The 20,337-nt window shown below is 43.6% G+C and overlaps 1 protein-coding gene across 3 annotated transcripts in view; it reads right to left on the bottom strand.

Annotated features, from left to right (window-relative positions):
* Positions 1 to 20,337, bottom strand: part of zranb3 (zinc finger, RAN-binding domain containing 3) — a 99,993-nt gene that overhangs the window by 13,729 nt on the left and 65,927 nt on the right. For all 3 annotated transcript variants that reach the window (XM_030353410.1, XM_030353412.1, XM_030353411.1), the window contains exons 17-18: positions 13,868 to 14,010; positions 5,888 to 6,028 (exon numbers count right to left, since the gene is read on the bottom strand). In XM_030353410.1, the coding sequence (XP_030209270.1) occupies positions 5,888 to 6,028; positions 13,868 to 14,010 (284 nt within the window). The remainder of the gene's footprint in view (positions 1 to 5,887; positions 6,029 to 13,867; positions 14,011 to 20,337) is intronic.

The following is a 20,337-nucleotide window of genomic DNA, read 5'->3' on the forward strand; positions in this document are numbered from 1 at the left end:
TGACGTGGGTCACTTAAATCGGAACACACACACACACCAACGACCCAGAGGCGGAGTGGCCGTCGGGACGATCGGGAGATTTCTCGGTCGGCCGGCCGGCCAGCGAGGCCAGGTGGAAATGTTCTTTTTTTAAATCATGTTTTTTTTTTTTATATATATCTTTTTTACTTAATTTAATTCTTCATTATTCAGGCGTTACAGAACTTTCATGACCATAAATAAATAATACGAACTACAGTTTACTTTAATTTGTTTGTTCTTGAATTGACGTAGAATGGAGCAAAGACTCCTGGGATTGGGAAATGCGTTCATCCAATAAACAGCTTGCAGGTCAAGTCCATTTTCGGAAATGTAGGGGAATATATGAGCGGCCCCACGTCTAATGGCATGACCATAAAGACGCGTCAGACAGAGAAGGCGAGCAAGTTCGTGGTTGCTTGCTTTTACTTGTTGTGGCACTCATGGAAGGCAAGAAGAGAAAAGAGAAAGGAGGGGCTGAAAAGGCCAGAATAAAGAAGAGGCGGATGCTGGAGGGGGATGCATCTAAGTGCTCAAAAATAACGGATTTATTCCGAAGTCAGGCATTAACGAGTTGTGCAGGTGAATTGACAGAAAAACAGTTAGCCAGAGCTCCACCATTGACGTTATTGCTAGGCGGGAGCTAGCACAAGCTGCTAACCAAATGTGTATGTGCTGGCTGGTATATTTCAGACGAATTAATGACTTAACTGATCTTTCTCTTTTAATGGATGGAGAATATGTTAACCGATTTGGAACATGTAGTAGTAGTCGTGTCAACACGTTACACCGGTATTACCGAGCATAAACGGTATAAACTTTGAAACTAGGTCAACCGCCATCTTCTCTGTCAACTCTCCTCTCACACTCGGTGACAGCGTCAATAACGTTCTATATATAATAGTATAATACAATTTTATAGATAATATCATGGCCAAAAGCTCTGTGCGCCTCCGGATGGCTGTAATGCGGGGAGCACTACGCAGAGCTATAGAGAGAGAGAGTTGCGACACTTCCATTGGACTCCGTTGTAGCGCCTACTTCCGGGGTATGGAGCCTCGAATAGTTCCAAACAACCATTTTACGGCGTAGGAGACCGTTCATTTCCATTGCTGGCCGCCGAGTTACTTCTGAGGTAAATTGATTAAATAGCTACCTCTTTTGAATTGTCAACTGTCTATATTGTATCAGAGGCCCTTTATGATGCATATACTGATCTTTATTTGTAAATGCACAGCGTAATTATATATATATTCATCTTGGTAGACGACCGATTGCTTGCTAGTTTGTTAGCTCAACTTCACCATCTGTGAAGGTATCTCCAGGGGTAAATTGATTAATAGCTACCTCTTTTGAATTGTCAACTGTCTATATTGTATCAGGACCTTTTATGATGCATATATTGATATTTATTTGTATATGCACAGCGTAATTATATATATTTTTATCTTGGTAGACGAGCCTGCTAGTTTGTTAGCTCGACTGCACCATGTGATGCTATCTACACCAACAATTACAAAGTTCAGTACTAGTGAATCTAACTTTTATTTAGTTAGTTATTTATGTTGGATTACTAGGATAATTTAGGTTGATTTAAGGACGGGTTTTATGATGCGATAGCTAGTAGAAATAACAGTGTTTGTTTAATTATATCCTGGAAAGGGTGATGTTCAGCACATGAAGCCCTACAGATGCCGCCGATTCAACAATGCTGATTATGATGGGCGGTGAATTTAACCTATATGGCTTTTTCGTTTTAACTTCTTGTTGACTGAATTGTTTCTCTTTCTTAGTGCCAAATTGATTCTCTTTCTTAGTGCCAAATTGATTCTTTTTTGTTTTGCAATAGCCCTCTCTGCTCTCCTTCTCATTAATTTTTCCTTTTCTAGTTGCCTTATTAGGTCCTCCACAGTCGCCCCATCAGTCCCTGGCAGTCTGGTCCCTGGAGCAGCTGGCCCTGGCAAAAGTTATTCCTTCACTGTTGACCCCTGACTGACCCTCGGCACACAAATCCCTGGATCACCTGCCACTGGATCACCTGCCCCTGAATCACCTGCCCCTGGCAATGTGGCCTCTTGATTGCTCTCTGTGTCTCCTGTGATGTCCTTTTCAACGCTCTTGAAATCCACCTAAATTTCTCCCTCAATCTCTGTAACAATTACAAGGTAATGTTGATGCTATATGTATTTTGCCTTTGCATTTGCAACTACTGTCATCTCCAATGTAAGAAAATGAATTAAAGCAAAACATTTCTGTAATGTGAATTAAATCATCTGCCACAATCAGAAACCAATACAATTTATAAATGGATCTACCGGCAATTGTTAATTGGGTAGAAATGTGTCGATTATCTACATTGTGTGCAAATCCTCAGAGAATCCCTGCCTTCTGGTTGTTTTTTAAACTGAATGTGCAAACATGAATTATGTAATCTCATTAGGAGTGTAGTCTATCCTAGAATTACATGAAATGGGGAATATTGTAAGCTGCATGGATCATACCGAAGTTTAATTTGGCGCAATATGGGTGGTCCGTTGCACTTGGTTCCGGAGGCACCCTCACAGAAGGGGGTTTCCTCCTCTTCGGTTTAGGGCGATGGATGAAAACTGTTGGGCCTGCATCGGGCCTCAACTTCAACATCCTATCTACTTTTGTGGCTTTGAATTGGTCATTTCCAAAGTGTACCTGTAGGTAGGCTTTAATATCAGTTTCCGTTGCACTTCAAATATCATTGGAAAGTCATAATTCTCTACACTACAATTATTATGCCCTTTGAAATGCTAGCAAGTGATCTGAACATTACGTTACATCGTTTTTGACTGTTGCTGACTGTCAATACGTTTTGACGGCTGACCATTGCCATCCATTTCTCCCTGCGCTCTTGGTCCTTGGGGAAGCCGTGATAACCCTTCTCGGACCGATTGGAGCATCCAAATGCTGCACAGCCAACCATGGTATGACCATTGATCTATAAAATGTTAGTTGTAACCAATGAACCATGACACCATTGAAGATCACAGAGCGGGTAACAACTGTTCCTCAACCACTTATGCCCTGACTTTTGAGAATAGGTTAGAGGTCAGAGTTCATGACCAAACGAGGATCCTCCCTCCTAAACCCATTTTGAATTTCCTAGGGCTATTCTAAGTATTGTAATGGCATAAAGTATAGTATATTTGCAACGTTATATGTTAATGGTTTGCCCTAAGTATATAGTGTTCCCTGCTGTGTCCATTGTTGAATCTGTTCACACAATCGCAATCACTTGTTCTTGTCACACTAATTGTTTAATAAAAAAAAATACAATTTCATTCATCCAAGCGTAATGAGTTGTTATTCTTTAATATATTTGATACTTTGTGTGGCTTATATCTTTAAATGATCATGGTAGAACATCTTGAATACTTTGATTTCAACACAGATGTAAGGTACAAGTTAAGGTTAGGCCAGTATGCTAACACGAACGTGAAGCTTTCCCTCCAAAACTTAAAAACGTATCTAAGTAATAGTACTTATAAATAGCTTTCAGTTGCCCCCCTACCGCTCTAAATGTAAAACTGACATTTACAAATATGCAATAATGCAATAACAGTCAGACAAATACTTGCATGTGATTTTTTCATTCATATTTACCATTTAATATTGAAATCTCTGCTGTCGTCCCATAGAATAACATTGAAAGCGCGGCGTGTTTGGAACTATTGAGGCTTACATGAACCACGTGACCACCCTGTCGGCGAGATCATAGCGTGTCGCAACTCTCTCTCTCTATAGCTCTGGCACTACGGCCAGAATCGAAGTGCTTTTGTTTACCGGCGTTGCTATGGTTACCGGTCTTGTAAGGAAGTGCGCCAATTCTCGGAGCGCCAATTCTCTTCCGCACAGAGCAGAATTGTGGCCTATTTTACACTTTTTTATTTTCTTAATTATAATTATATCATTCATTTTTACAGATTTTTGTAATATTTGTCTTACTTGAAAAACTAAAAAAAATGGGGGGGGGGAGGGCCGGACCGGGGAGGATTCATATATGGTATTGTACCACAGGCAGTCTAATCAGCCAAACTAGCCATCTGATGCGTGTGCATGCTCCTAACACGGTGTGTGTTTGGGCCTGCTTCCACCAGCGAGCGATGGGGGGCTCGCATCACACCAGTGCAGACAGATGGACTACAACAATCCCTCCCAAGCCACGGCTCCAACACACGGTCACCGGTCTCTCAGGAGATAGGTTAAGACCAGTCCAAGTCTGTCATTCTGTGGCCCAGTTTCGCCAAATAGTCCGATTTACTCCCAACCATTACCTCTCTCTATACACCTTATGGTTCACTTTTAATATTAATTTCCTTTGTTTAATTATTTTGCTCTTTTGGCATTGTCAATGTATTTTTTCATTTCAATAAATCTCCTTTGAATTTAATTGAAAGGGGAGAGAAGAGAGGAAGTAGAGAATGGAGAAATGGAGGAGGGTGAGAGAGGTATGAAGACGAGGGCTAAACAAACGTCTCTCTTAGTGAGTACAGGGGATGCTGGAATGAGATCCAAAAGCATGCTAGCTCGGGAGAGAGCTAACTTTTGGCTCTTCCCGGGACTATGAGCTTGGCTAGCCATCAGTTAGCTCAAGCTAAACTTAGCCAAACTTCACAAAGCCTCATTGAGTTTGCTGGGAACACTCCACAACAGACTCTGGTCCTTGTTAACACCGCGACAACATGGCCTTGTTCTAAATGGGCATGAGCAGCCATCCTGGTTCCATCCAAAGCTAGCTTTAACTGAATGTGGAAATCAACCCCCCAGCTAGCGGTTAGAATCTCTGAAGAGCAGGCTGTCGCCCTGCGTGGTTGACTCTGCCGTCGGTGTTTGAATGTGTGAATGAATGGTTGCAAGTCGCTTTGGAAAAAAGCGTCAGCAAAATCCCCTAAATGTGAATGTAAGATATATTTTGTCCCACCCCTACTGGTGCAGCTGCCTCTCACTGGCTGTTTGGTTTCTGTACTTGGGGGACGGTTGATACCGGGAAGGTCCAGGGAGATTGATTTTGGAGGTACCCGTCTCCGTCCGGCCCCGATGGCCAGTCCAGGACCGTGTCACTTGGATCACCTTTCTTCTCCCCTATAGTTTGGTCCAAAAAACAACTGAACCGCTTCAGCATGCGCCGAGCTGCTAGGGCACGATCGGCCGATGACACACTTTGTGTATGGTGTGCATATAGTGTGTAAAGGTCTCAGTGTTGAGATGATATCTATATTTATATCTGTTTCCATGATCCATCAGAAACATTTTGAACGGCCATCAACACCTGGCATAAACTAAATGCAGTTTTCTTTAGTCTGATGTATACTGAAGTGTTACCGCGTCGACAATGTTCAAAGTGTGGCCTGTAGTCCTGACAGCACGTCCCGTGAAGTCAGTCAGACATGTGCGCCACACGTGTTATGCTGTTATATCTGACAAATGTGCGACGAAAAACAGAGCAAAATGGAGAGCAAGAGAGAGAGAGAGGGAGTGAGGGAGAGAGAGATGGTTGTTGCCATAGCAATACTCTCTGCATGTGGCCAGCTGGTCCTGGCTTCTCACTCGATGGAGGGTACAAGAGCCTGTACTAGCTGTATCAACACACACACGCAAGCACACGGCCATGCACACACACGCCCACACACATGCCCACATGCAGAGGGTGTTTGAGCCTCGCCCCGAAGGCACATGACACAACTCCATGGTGAGTTGTGTCATGTGTGTTTGTGTACATGCCGTCCATCCATCTAGTCTCTCTAGCGCTCCTCTTCTCGCTGCCCAATTGCTTTGTGTACATTGTCATCCTAAATCCATCCAATCAAATCCATCCACCATCAGCCGTCCCTCCCCCTACCTCTTGCTAGCGGGGGGCGACAGTGAGGAGGCGGACCTCCTCTTGTTGAAGAAGCTGTCCTTGGAGACCAGCCGGGTGCTGCCGCCCTCCTGCTGGGCCTTGGCAAGCGAGGCCTGGGCCACGTCCTCCCGGCCCACGTACCTGGGGGAGAAAGAGGGGAGGCAAACAGAGGTGAACCCTGGGACTGGAGGCCTAGACGCACCGGGTCCCAGGGGAAGGAGCCAGGGGACATGTAGCTCGTAGCTTTGTAATCTTTGCGTTGTTCGGGACAACCCATTTGGATGAGGTTTTGGATAGATCCTACTGTTTCCTTATCATCGAAAAACATGTTATGCAAAAGTGTAGGGGGCAGGCTAGCTAGCTGCACCAGGCAACCATCTAGCTATAACCACCGCGCAGGGTGTTACATTCAGCGTCAGTTTGGCCATCTGGACCCTCGCTGAAACCGAGCATCAGTCCAGCTTAATGCTTAAATTATAAGCAACAGGCCCTTATAGCCTTGCAGGTTACATTCTCCATTCTCCTATGCTACGTCGCTATCGTATCTCTTTCAACCCATTGTCCTCTCTCTCCTCACTGTCCTGTCTCTCTCCACTGTCTTGTCTCTCTCCGCTGTGCTGTCTCTCTCCACTGTCTTCTCTTTCCACTGTCTGGTCTCTTTCTCCCCTGTCCTGTTCTCTCCCCTGTCCTGTCTCTCTCCACAGTTCAATACATTAAAGATGAACTAAACTGAAATAATCAACATCGATTACGTGTTAGTTATGACCATTATAAAAAAAAAGACTAAAATAATTTTTTTTTAGCGACAATAGAAAATGCGTCTTTTAGTATTTGAGCGCCGATGACGTCACTGGCATGGTAGGACTAAGTCGTTGCTGCAGACACGCGAACGTCTTCTACACTCCACGGCCGAAAATAGTGATTTTAATATGGCTGGTTACGCGTTTCAGCCTGTGAGGGACACGCCTGTAGTGTCCGAGGGATCAATTTCAGGCTCCAGCACCACCTTCGGATCGTGTGGGTGTGACTGCTGTGCGTGTGGGTGCTGCCGGAGCATGGACACTGCCATTGAATCGGTCTGCTGCCGAGAGGTCCCGGTCAACCTTGACCAGCTAATGGTGGGATTAGGTTGCATAACCATACAGATACATGGGGCATTTCGGATGCTGTGCGGCGAGAGAGAGGTTTTGGAAGTGGCCTCTCTCTAAGGGATGTCCGAGCGGAGACACTGGAGCGCCCCATAAATAGCAACCAAGTAACAAGGCGAAAACGATCATTCCCCTTCCGTTTTAATTTAATGGGTTTCAGGAATATCTCCGTAAAGATGGACTCATTGCAGAAACGCAACGAGCTGTACAAAGGTCTGCTTAGCTCAGGAGGTAGAGCAGTTTTCCTGTAAGCGAAAGGTTGCTAGTTCGATACCCAGCTCCTCCTAGCTGAGTGTTGATGTGTCCCTGAGCAAGACACTTAACCGTAAATGCTCCTGACGAGCTGGCTGTCGCCTTGCATGGTTGACTCTTCCATCAGTGTGTCAATGTGTGTATACCGATGTAAGTCGCTTTGGATAAAAGCGTCTGCTATATGTCCTAATTGTAATTGTACAAACGCTGTAGTATCTACATATTCAAGGCGCTGGTTTTCCACAAAAAAAGTGGAGCGCATCAAGCCTGCGGGCTATATAAAAACATTTAAGGCGAGGAGGAGATAGTAGTTGTTTAACCTTTTAGAAATACTTTTTAATGTACAGTTAGTATTTAAATTGACCATGGGGCTGTATTTAAAGCTAGGCTACAAAAATAATACAGAAAAAACCCTGTCACTTTCAACGCAACTATAACGTCGCTTCAGGCGTCCACACGAATCCTAACACGAAACCGCATAGGTCCGGTTTTATTTGAAACCACCCTGGGACCATGGACCTATTAAAAAACACCCTAATAACATGATTATTGAAGACATGTTTTCACAAAAAAAATCGGCTCCGGGTGGACGGGACCTGAAATACATGTTAGATGCACTTTGGGAGATACACGAGTGTCACGTTTACTTTAGGTGGATGTTGGAGGTTTACTTTCTGGTGGATGTTGATGGATAATGCACAGATGGATATTGGACAGATACATCTTACTATGAAACTACTTCTTTGAGTTTAACTCCCTCTGCATCAGCAATCGGCTATTCGGCGAACATCAGGGTGAGTAGAAAGGGAAATTTGTGGAACTTCTGTTTACAGACCCGCCGTAGATTAATTAGCAGCTTGGAAATTTGAGTGCATTATATAATAACATTTTGCCTATAATGTTACAACTAGTGGTGGGCATAGATTAATTTTTTTAATCTTGATTAATTTTGGAATTAATCTAGATTAAAATGGCAAACGGCAAAAAATCCTTTCGTTTACCTTGACAACTGTCAATTATACTTGGCAACGGTGAATTATCAAATATAATTCACCGTCGGAAGTTGTGAAGTGCCCATGTAAGTGAACGGAGCATAAACAAAAATAATTTACAGCTGAACGTTTGGAAGGCCCATGCAAGTGAATGGAGCAGTCTACAGCATTGAGAAGAGCCGTGTAATAATCCATAATAATGTAAGGTTTAGAAGTTAAATATTTGAAAGTTGTAGAATAAATTAATATAATTTATATTGGAGTTCATTTGCTAGAAATTTACTTACAATGTTTAGTCAGTTAATCATTTACATATTTATGTTACACAATTATTACTGACATAATTACATGTTTACATATTTAACACAGTCAGGATATTCTGTTGAATCTGCCTCTCTGATTCCTCACGTTTACCTCAGTCTAAATTCTATCTTCTGATTGGTTAGTTCAGTCACGTGATGGGTCCGAACAAGGAAGTGTTTGAAAATAGATTAACGGCGATATATTTTTTATCGCGCAATAAAAGTTTTGCGTTAACGCAGCCGTTAACGCCGATAACGGCCCACCACTAGTTACAACGTAATATTTTGGTTCACCCATTACGTAATAAAGCAAGGATAATAATGTTCTCCTTATGTTATGAAGCAAGCATAATCATGTTCTACTTTAAAGCCGTTTTCACACATTTTTGCCGCATTTGTATTTCAGGAGACTTGACCCTGAGGGTGATTCACACTTGATGCTTTTGATATGCGGACATCGATGTCGTTTAGACATAAGTAGGTTCAAGGGGGGGGTTTAAGGGGGTGGGCTTGCAAGGGGTGGGATATGACGTAGGATCTAAGATTGCAAGAGGTGGGATAAGTGTGGCCGCTGTCACTGTAGTTTGTTTTGACCAGACAAAATGGAGGCAGAACTCATTGCAATCATCTTAAATTTTGCTAAAATGATGCATCATATATTCTGTTTCATCCACAAAATCCGAAGCATCGATCGATGAAAGATTGTAGCATGAGTTAGAGACAAATAGAAGAACCGACGAAGAAGGAAGGTGTCGTGACAAATGTAGCTGATTTCTGAAAAAATGAGAAAAAAAAGTGAAAACATTGAGCGGAAGGACGGGACCCTGTAATGTTCAGCTGACTGTTGTCAGTAATAAAAAAAATAATAATAATTTGCTATACTCGCGCAGCTGTGAACTCGTATGTATTGTCATTTATTGTATGATGTGTACTTTTAGGGTTATAATAAGATCTATCTTTTAGCGTTCACCACGAATGACACTTAAAAGCAGAGCCAACATTTAAATATTTTTTAACCATTCAGCGAACAAAAGACAACAGGCTGATTATCATTTAGAGGGCCACTCAATGACATGTAGAAGCGTCATCAACACTCCCACTCAAGTGGTGTGAGAAATACCAACTTTCTACTCCTCATTCACATACAGTATAAGGTAATTTAGATTTCTTTCAGAGAAAATACTACCTAAGGGGTACGATTATTCAGGTAATTTTTGGGGATTCAAATGTCAGGATAAGTTGTTCACACATACAGCCCATCAGGAGAATAGCAGGAGAATATCAGGATTTACACCTGTGTCTGAAAGCAGTTAGTGTGTGAGCCTTTGATTACATTATAAAATTAGTCAATCTATGGGTTACAGGGGTAATTGTTCAATGCAAAGTGTAGTATACTATGCATGCTCCAATTATTCAATAGCTCATATTGTTATTCAGGGCTCAAAGTGCATCGACATTAAAAAAAGCATGGCAACTACTATTGGTTAGTTGAAAATATAATAACAAACAGCTGAAAATTTGGTTAATTTACAGAAGCACCTTAGCGAAATAAAAAAGTGTAACAACAGCTAAGGCAGCAACCTACCTAACTATAGTGAAATAAAGCACAGGCTTGTGTGCGGGAGGGGGAGAGGGAGAAGGGGGAGGGGGGGTGAGGGAAAGATTGCAGATTATACATTTGCTACCTGACACATTTTTTTACCAGAAAAATCCGTCATTGAAATTAAACATCTCTTCACATTTAAAAAAAAAAATAAAACAACTAAAACAGTCGGCGGGGGGGAGGGGGGATATCAATATGGCAAGACATTTTGGGAGGCTCAAGGAGAAGAATAATATTAAGTTTGAGAAACAAAGTGTGGTCTTGTGGTGGACCCTATAGACATAATTCACCATACTGTTGACACTTCATTGACATGTTTTTGTTCTGTGTTATAGGGACGCTGTCTCTTTAAGATCATGCGACTTGTGTGTTATATGCCGGTCGGCGCGATGCTTGAATTTATCAGTTTTTATATGATAAAACGAACGACCTGCCATTACGTTGTCGACATGAAAAATTGTCTCTTCACTGCATTTATCAGAATGTGTCTTACGTGGGAGTGTTTGTCGACAGCGGGGCTGTTAAAACAGACGGAAGGGGGGAGGGGGGATATCAATAACGCAAGACGTTGTGGGATGCGGGATCGATCTTGCCGTTGTTTTCCAACGTCTGCGTCCACGCGAGAATGTGTGCAGTGTATGTCTGCGCGTGCATGTTTGTGCGCGCGTGTGTGCATGTGTGTGCGGTGTGTGTGTATGCGGTGTCCTGCTCTGCCTTTGTCTTGACTCGGCTGTGTCAGCGCACGCGTGTGTGTTCTTGCGCGTGTGTGTGCGTGTATGCGGTGTGTGTGTGTGTATGCGGTCTGTATGTGCTTGCCTGTGTTGTGGCATCCCGCCCCATAAACCTCGGCCCGGGCGGGTCCGAGGTGAGGTGGTAGACGGCATATACCGCCGCCACCCACCGACTGGCGACAGAGAGCACCACTTCTCTCTCCCCAATCAGCGTGATTGGGGGACACCTGTTGGATGGAGCAGGAGCCATGTTAAAAGGGCCACGAGGACAGACAGAAGGGTCCGGGAACCATGGAGAGCTAGGAAGCTCAAGAGACGACGACCCATTAGAGGCTCACGGAGACCCTAAGTCTTTCTTGTTTATGGACCCTGTATACCCCGGTTTCCTGTGAATAAATGCCAAGTACGGCTTGAACACTGACTATTCGACTCATTCATACCTGGAACCCGCACCAACGGGTACCGGGTTACCACAGCGTGTGTGCGGTGAATGTGTGCGTTAGCACGTGCTGTGTGTGTGTGTGTGTGTGTGTGTGTGTGTGTGTGTGTGTGTGTGTGTGTGCTGCAGGCTGTTTGGCACATGCGTACTCACCAACTTGTTGGAGTAACTTGTCCAACAGGCCTGCTATTATATATTAGTAAGAGGTAATGCTTGTGACTGCATTAACATCTGTCAAACCATGGTTAAATAATGCACCGTTAAGAGACTTCAATGTTTTCTGGTTGTAGTGGGCCCAAACATTAGTTCCTTATAGCTTGTCATCCATTTCACACCAGGCCAGAGGTTTCAGATCCCTTGATCATGTGTCGTTATTTTTCCACACCGATCAAAAGAGGTTGGGCTATTACCATGTTGATTTATTACCTAATTTTGACTAGCGATCCATTCGAAAACTGTTGTTAATAACAATAATAAAACAAAGAAAAACTGAAATACACCTAAAAATCCATACAAATTAAGTGCTTCGAGGTGTACATAGAAATAAATACATGTGAGGAAAAACAAAACTGCAGTTGGTGCTTCACCTAATGGACCCTGCGTTCTAGCCTGAGAGCAAGACATGGCTCACACGCTCAGGATCGAGGGAGGCTCTGGTGGGGAGGGGGGACTAAAATGTGGAGGAGGGTGGTCAGTAGAGTCATTCGCTTTTTGTAGTGCGGATGATACTGAAGTTCTGTTTGGACGAAAAAGGATCTTCCATGATGGGATGAGGAGGAGATTGATTTAAGGAGACAGAAGTGATAATAGCAGAAGCATAGAGGAGAGCGAAAGGTCTGCACATGGTGGGGAGAGAGAGAGAGAGAGAGAGAGAGAGAGAGAGAGAGACTTGCAATATCATTCCAATTTTTTTCTTCTTTTCTTTGTTTGTTTTTGTTCGCCTGAAATCGAATCAATTTCCATATGATTCGGCTCCCACACACATTCCATGCCAACAGACAATCGTTACTCTCACACAGACTCCAACATAAACACAAACACACACACACACACACACACGGGGAGCTTGTTGTTTGGCTATGATAATGTTCTAACACCGCAGGGGGGAGGGGGGGGGGGGGGGGGGGGGGGGGTGGAGACAATACGTCATTAAGACGTTCTGCAACGACCCCCCCGGTGCCTTAAGACGTTTAAAGTCCGCTGATGTAAAACCAGAGCTGGAGCGTGGCCGTCGAGGAGGGACGGGGCGGGGGTGGTTGCTGATTGGCTGTGATTAGGGGATAAATCAAACAGGTGTCAAATCAAGCTGTCGTGCTGGACTCCCACTCTCCGCTTTGATTAGGATGACACACACACACACACACACACGAACACGCATCACACAAATAAACACACCTACACACACAAACACAATTCACACCCACCCACAACAGACACACACACACACACACACACACACACACACACACACACACACACACACAGACACATTGAGACACACATGAAGTCCAACACAAGCGCACACACACACACACTGAGACACACTTGCTAGAGAGAAAAACTCAGACTTACCACTTCTTTCTCTCTCTCTCTCTCCGTCTGTCTATAAGCCTGTCTCTCTCTCCCTCTCTATGCGGTAGTGTAGTAGGATACTATAGTGGTATTATGATAGTGTGGTCTCTCTTTATGTGGTAGTATAGTGGTAGCATGATAGTCTGGTCTCTATGTGGTAGTATAGTGGAAGTATTATAGTGTTGTCTCTCTCTGTGTGGTAGTATAGTGGTAGTATGATAGTTTGGTCTCCACGTGGTAGTTTAGTGGTAGTATGATAGTGTGGGTGGTCTATCTCTCTCTATGTGGCAGTATAGTATGGTAGTATAGTGGTAGTATGATATTGTGGGCTCTCTCTATGGATACTATAGTGGTATTATGATAGTGTGGTCTCTCTTTATGTGGTAGTATAGTGGTAGCATGATAGTCTGGTCTCTATGTGGTAGTATAGTGGAAGTATTATAGTGTTGTCTCTCTCTGTGTGGTAGTATAGTGGTAGTATGATAGTTTGGTCTCCACGTGGTAGTTTAGTGGTAGTATGATAGTGTGGGTGGTCTATCTCTCTCTATGTGGCAGTATAGTATGGTAGTATAGTGGTAGTATGATATTGTGGGCTCTCTCTATGTGGTCGTAATGTGGCAGTGTGAAAGTGTGTGTAGTCTCTCTCTTTCTATGTGGTAGTGTAGTAGGGTAGTATAGTGGTAGTATGATTGTGTGTGGTCTATCTCTCTCTATGTGGCAGTGTAGTATGGTAGTATAGTGGTAGTATGATAGTGTGGGCTCTCTCAATGTGGTAGTATAGTGGTAGAATGATAGTGTGGGCTCTCTCTATGTGGTAGGATAATGGTAGTACGATGGTGTGCGCTGTCTCTCTCTCTATGTGGTAGTGTAGCATGGTAGTATAGTGGTAGTATGATAATGTGTCTGTCTGTCTGTGTGTGTGCGTGTGTGTGTGTCCTAACCTCTTGGTGCTGGAGTGGGGTCTCTGCGCGGCGGCCAGGGCCTCCAGGCCGAGGGCCGGTGTTCGACACAGCGGGCCCCCGCGGCGCAGCAGACGCTGCTTCATCGCAGACAGAGAGATCCAGTCCCTCACAAAACACACCACCTGGAGGAGGGGGGGGGGGGGGATGTGTTGGGGAGGGATAATGGGAGGGGGAGATAAGGGGGGCGGGAGAAAGAGAGAGGTGATCACTCACTCATCACATGCCGACAATGTTATACTTCTTTTATATATAATATAAAATCTGTGTCAAGACTTGCCTGACCTCAATTTACGCCTCATGGATTTGCCCATTCGACACATATTGCCCTCAACATCACTTTTATAACCCTTAAATAACAGTAACCTCTGTTTTTTTTTGCCTATGTCTGCCCATTGGGCCATCTCATGCCCTCCTAACCCTGATCCCTGGAAGGAGTAGGAAACTGGTGCGGCATTCTGAATCCAGCTAGACTTATTCCAAAGATGGGTGCTCGGCGGATAAGGCCCGTGACAAAAGACAAAACACCCCACCGACAGGGGTCAGCACTTTGGGTTAGTGTGCGTCAGTGTGTGCATGTAATACATGCATTGTGTGTGTTGCGTGCGTCGTTGTTAAGGCATGTATTTTGTGTTTGTTTGTGTTCCGCGTGGTGTGTGCGTGCGTTTATCTGATCAACAGTGTTTGAAGTGTCATTACTGCAGCAACAGATTGTGTTTTATGTTAGATAGCTCCAATGTGTGTGTTAATGTGTGGTTGTTTATGTGTAGTCAAGGGGCGGGCCTGTGTGTGTGTGTGTGTATCAGATTGTGCATGTGAGTATGTCTCTATCACTCACTATGTGCACGTGACAGCCTGTGTGTGTCACTGCCTGGGCGTTAGTGTGTATATGTCAGTGCGTGTGTGCGCGCACGCCTGCGCGTATGTGTATCAGTGTGTGCGTTTATTTCAGTGTGTGTGTGCGTGCGTTAGAGTGTGAAAATTTCAGTGTGCGTATGCGCGCATGTGTACATTAGTGTGTTTGTATATTTCAGCGTGTGTGTTTGCACGCATGTGTATATCAGTGTGTTTTTATATGTCAGTGTGTGTGTGTGTTAGGGTGTGTGTATATTCCAGTGTGTGTATATTAATGTGTGTGTATTTCAGTGTGTGTGTATTTCAGTGTGTGTCAGCGCGTCTGTGTGGTCGTCTAAGTCGATGATCCGTCTCCGTTAACGAGCGCTCGTAAAAATGAGTTCCCTCCATCGCCTGTCTCCTTAGCTCACTGCCAAATGACACACCATCGCCTCTAACCCGCTCTCTATCACCCTTCTCCCTCGCCCACTTGCTCCACCCCCCTCTCTCTCCTTCCTGGGATCTTTTCATTCTCTTGCGCCTCTTTCCTCCCTCCATCAGTCTCTCTCTCCCCCTCTCTCTTTTCATTCTCCCCTCCCTCTCTCTCTGCCAATTTATCCTCCTTTTGGTGTGATGCCTCGGACACCAGCCTTCCCAGTTCGAAGTCGGGAAGTCTCCCGACATCATTTACGTGCCATACAATGTAAAGTTGTGTTGTTTGTTTTCGAGCTGGTTTGCGAAAGAGGCTCATGTAGCTAACAATAAACAGCGACTAGCCAATTTCATGACACAATCACAAAGACGAACGGGAATGCTATTGTTGCTCCGAGACCGGAAATTACGTCACAAGTGTAACTCGGAAGGCTGTTGTCCGAGGCATCTGGATCACTCCATTTGTCTCTCTCCCCCTCCTGTGGGGGCGTGGCTGTTCAGTTCAACAGCATTCGGTATTCGCCTGCGAGCGAATGTGGACGGAAACTGACTCTCTAGGGATCCCAATGTTGCCTCTCTTTCTTTGACACTGAAATATGTGAAAACCTCTCACTTTAAGCACAGTGACATTCCCATTCACACTCCTAATTTCCTTCTTTTTACTTGGGTTTTTCAACTTGAAGGTACAATATGTAACATTGAAACAGAGTGTTTGAAATGGGTACTACAGTTCAAACTAACAACATTGCAGAGAGTGGCCTGAAGCCGCCTCCTCCTCCTCCTCAGACTAAAGCTCATGCCGTTTACCAGGTTGAGGACACTGAACCAAAACGAGCACAGGCCAGCCGAGCAAACACTTATTGTGAGTGTGTGTGGTGATGGCTGGTTTAAGAAGCCTTACAAGCCAAGAGTCAGATTGGACTCTGGGGCTGGCAGCCCCCTTGGTTTAGGTGCAAGGAGCAATAAGTTCGATGCTGCATGCCACCACTGTGGTGGCTTTTTCTGGACTCCTCCAGACAAGGGAATACCGGTTTATCGTAGAAGTTGATTTACATTGATACATGAGCTGGTGTGCCATGCAGGAGATCTTGAAGAAGAACAAAGTAATGAATGTACCATTTGATGGTTGGGTGGGATTAAGAAATCTCAAATGGTGGAATGTATAAATCACTGGTCGATATGGTTTCGCCTCTTCCTGCCAAACATCTGTCTCTATCCCCCAACTACTCTTGAGGAGTTGATCAAACAATTGATGTGGATTCATCGTCATCCTGTTCTCATCCTCCTTCCCAACAGACATATCTCCAACCCCCTTCTGGGCTCTATGCTGTCTTGATATTTCAAAAGTATCTCCCAGATATACCCCCGTTTGACACGGCTCTGGTCATGGAGTTTTTGGAAGAGGACAAGGCTTTTTAGGTCGGGTGACTCTAGTATAGGGGTTCTCAAAGTTTTGACAACTGAGGGCCAATTTAGGAACCCAAAATTTGACTGAGGGCCGCCAAAGGAAAAAATAAATTGGCGGGAAACGCCGCCAGCATCCCAGTGGTCAAAAAAAACATTGCACCGTGGACCTCTGGGAGTGAGGTCAAGTGAGGTCTAAATCACGAAACTGAGGTTCAGCCTTTCAAAGTAATGTACAGTCGGATTAAAACTAACAAATGTAAAAGGATTTAATTGAAAGCTAGAGAGAGTCGACTTTTCTCTTTATAATCACCTTATTTTTGTTTAAATTAATATTGATATAATAATAAAAAAAAGAAACCTTTTTTTTTTTTATTATTATTTTATATAACTTACATAATTATGTATGTCATTGCGGGCCGCCAGGAATGATTCCGCGGGCCGCCATTGGCCCGCGGGCCGCACTTTGAGAACCAATGCTCTAGTACATCTCAGTTGATCCAGGTGCTTGCTTCCTTTTTATATCTGACATTTGCTCCACTTTGAAAGTATTGGGACAAATATGGATGAAAAAATGATTTCAACAAAACCTTTCTTAGAAATGATTTGCAAAATTATTGTTTTATTTGCACATGGGGAGCCTTGATGATCTTAATGATGATCCTTTGGTTTCTAATGTACATTGCATTTGTACTGCGTAGCATTAGACATACATAACGTACTCATGTTTTACCTTAACACTTTCAGGTCAATGCATATTTTTCGCATTGAAGACATCTGCAACTTTAATAACCTGAACAATCCAGAATTAACATGTTCAGTAAATGTACATATATAATCAACTAACCTTTGCTCCGGGATGAAACAGAGCCCAATATTCACATCTGCAGCTACACAGTGCTGAGCAAGAAAGACAGAAGAAATGCATCCATCCTCAGTGATGCCAATAGCTCCCTTGGTGACTGCATTGGCCTGCTCAAGAGCCTGGTCGATGGCCACTGCTGAGAACTCATGACATTCACTTACTCAACATATTTCCCACTCTCAAACTCCTGGGCCACCTGAGGGATTTCTCATCCAGGGCCAGCATATCTCTAAGGTGGATTGGAAGCGATTGTTCATAGTTCATGTTGTGGTTCGCAAAGAAGTAGAGTATCAGCTCCGCCAAGGAATAACGGCACAGTTGGCTTCCATGAAGGATCAGATCAGTAGCAGGAGGTAGCTAGCTAGCTCCATGGACAATACCAGACGCCAGAACTGAAACTGGGAACTCTGCTGTTTGCGACTATCACACCAAGTTCAAAGCTGGACATTTCATTGCTGATTTATTGCCGTAATCAGTGTAAGCTGTCTGAAGAAGCTAATATAGACTGCATGCTGTTATCTGATGTGCCTGACATGTCCTGGTGATGCTTGCAGGCACTAGAAAGGATTCTGATGTCCCAGAAGATGCTATCCCTGCCTCTGTCCAGCCACTGTCCCGGGGAAGACTGACAATGGACTTCAGTGCAGCCATCTCACTATGTAGGTCTCCAAACATAGCACACTGGTCTTCACCATACTTTTCAGGCCAGTGCCACTGAATTTGTTTTGCTTCTACATAAATTGGCTGATCAGCAGCAATGATAGATATCTGAACGGTACAGGAAAGTCACGATGTCCATGATCTTGTCCATCACGTGCCTTATTGTGGCAACAGACTAAGCCCGATATCAAAGGAGAGGTAACAAGAGATGTGATGCTCACTTAAAATGGTGTGCTTCTCTTTATTGAAGCATAGTGGGCTGACCAAGTGACGTTCACCTCCCAATAGTACATAATAATAAAAATAATACAGATATAATAATAACAATATATCTGTATAATAATAATAATACAGATATCGCCAGCACTCTTGTGTTGAGATATGACGATGCCTTGAGGATGCCTTCCACAAACAATGTCTTTCCAGTCTTGGCAAAGGGGTTTTCAGGAAAATAGGTTTCCCGTTATATTGAGTGTCTGTGGGTTGCTATCTTGGAAAAGTGAGAGCCATCTTAATTTTGGCTGGCTAAAAGGTTTCATCAAAAGATCAATTCCCAAGGAGTATTTGTGCCCATTTTGGTACTTCTTTCCTCTTATGAAAGATTATCCTGCAAAAATGCAATTAGCTGCTACACTAGTGTACGTCATCTGAAAGTGTTTGTTTTTGCATCTAACAGCTCAGATTATGTTAAATCCTTATGGATTAGATCCCTAAAGAGAAGGAATTATCCTACAATATCACAACAACCAGATTTGAGAGCGAGACTTTTCCTTGTGTGAGACTTGGTAGGACACAATAAAAAAAACGGAACGTGATCCAGCGAAAGATAAAGAAACTAAAAATGTGTATTTCTTGGTAGGATCCATTCCCTAATGATAAAATATAATCCGAGAAATCAGTGGCAAAAAACAAACACTTTTAGAGGACTGAGTATAGCAGCTAATTGCCTTTTTGCAGGAAGATCTATCACAATTGGAAAGAAGTAGCAAGGTTGCTATTGCTCCAAAGGATTACATGGCAGCCTGTTTCTTGGATTAAGGCTGCAGCGTTCTCCTACAATACCGGTCCAAAGTAAAAAAAAATGTCCACATTAGTGCCTTTGGACCTAAAATGATCGGAAAATAGGGTCCATGTTGAAAATTCAAGAGGTTCCCATTAACATAATCAGATATTATCTGAGTTGTTTTCCAACACTTTGATCTGAAAATGTAACATACCAAATGAGTATTTTGAGTCTGCGTCATTTTTAATTTTCAGAATCTTCCAATACCAAGAAGCATGACTTCATCTATTCACTTTACTCCAATTCTCCCTCACAGAAGATCAACAGGTTTTAATCTGTCAAAACGTCCCAAAATCAACTCTCACAGCATTGATATTGTGGAAGAGTCATAATGGATTTTAGCACCTGTGATCTCCAGATAGCAGTAAAACTCACAAGCCCTATTTCAGTCTGGTAAACTCTGTCATCTGAACCAGTAGAGGCTTCTCCATTGAGGAGAGGGAGGAAGATCATCCCTAATATTGTTGAGAATAAAAAATGTAGATTGCCCAGACTATTGTGATGAATTAATGCCCTTTAATGCCTTTGAATATATAATGTTAGTTTCCCTGGGTAAAGGGACATTAGCACCCCCTATTGCCTATTGACAATTACTTCAGGGAGGAAGGTCCTCCCTCAGCCTCCGTTGACTCCCATTAATTTCCCCGAAAGTACTGGCGGCCGGTGAAAAAAATGGGTTTCAATGGGAGAGAGGAGGAAAGTCCTCCTCTGAGTGGGTGTGACCTTAAGGCGTCTGATTCACGCAAAATACTATTCGGGCTGCGCTATGAACCAATAAGCAGGATCCCTGACTGGTGGGCTGTGTTGCCAGATTGGGCATATTTCCCGCCCAATTGGGCTACTTTTAACCACGTTATGCTGGAAAAATTATCATTGGCAGGGAAATCTGCCCAATCTGGCAACGATAACAAAAAAATTCTAAATAAAACACAATACTCAGCTCATGTAGCCTATCAGAACTTCACATCAACATTATTACGTCATGACCGGTGGCACCAGGTGAGCAGTCAATCAATCAAAGGGTCTCAGAGGGTCGGCAAAATGGACGACGAGAGACTCATTGTCAAAGTTCAGCAACATGAAGTAATTTATGTACCAAATCATCCTTTTTATAAGGAAAATGTCAGAAAGGAAAAAGCGTGGCATTTAATTGCAGTAGTTTCGGGAGTGGAAGGTGAGTACATTAGGTTTAGG

Source organism: Gadus morhua, chromosome 4, assembly GCF_902167405.1.
Source record: "Gadus morhua chromosome 4, gadMor3.0, whole genome shotgun sequence".
Lineage (NCBI taxonomy): Eukaryota > Metazoa > Chordata > Actinopteri > Gadiformes > Gadidae > Gadus > Gadus morhua.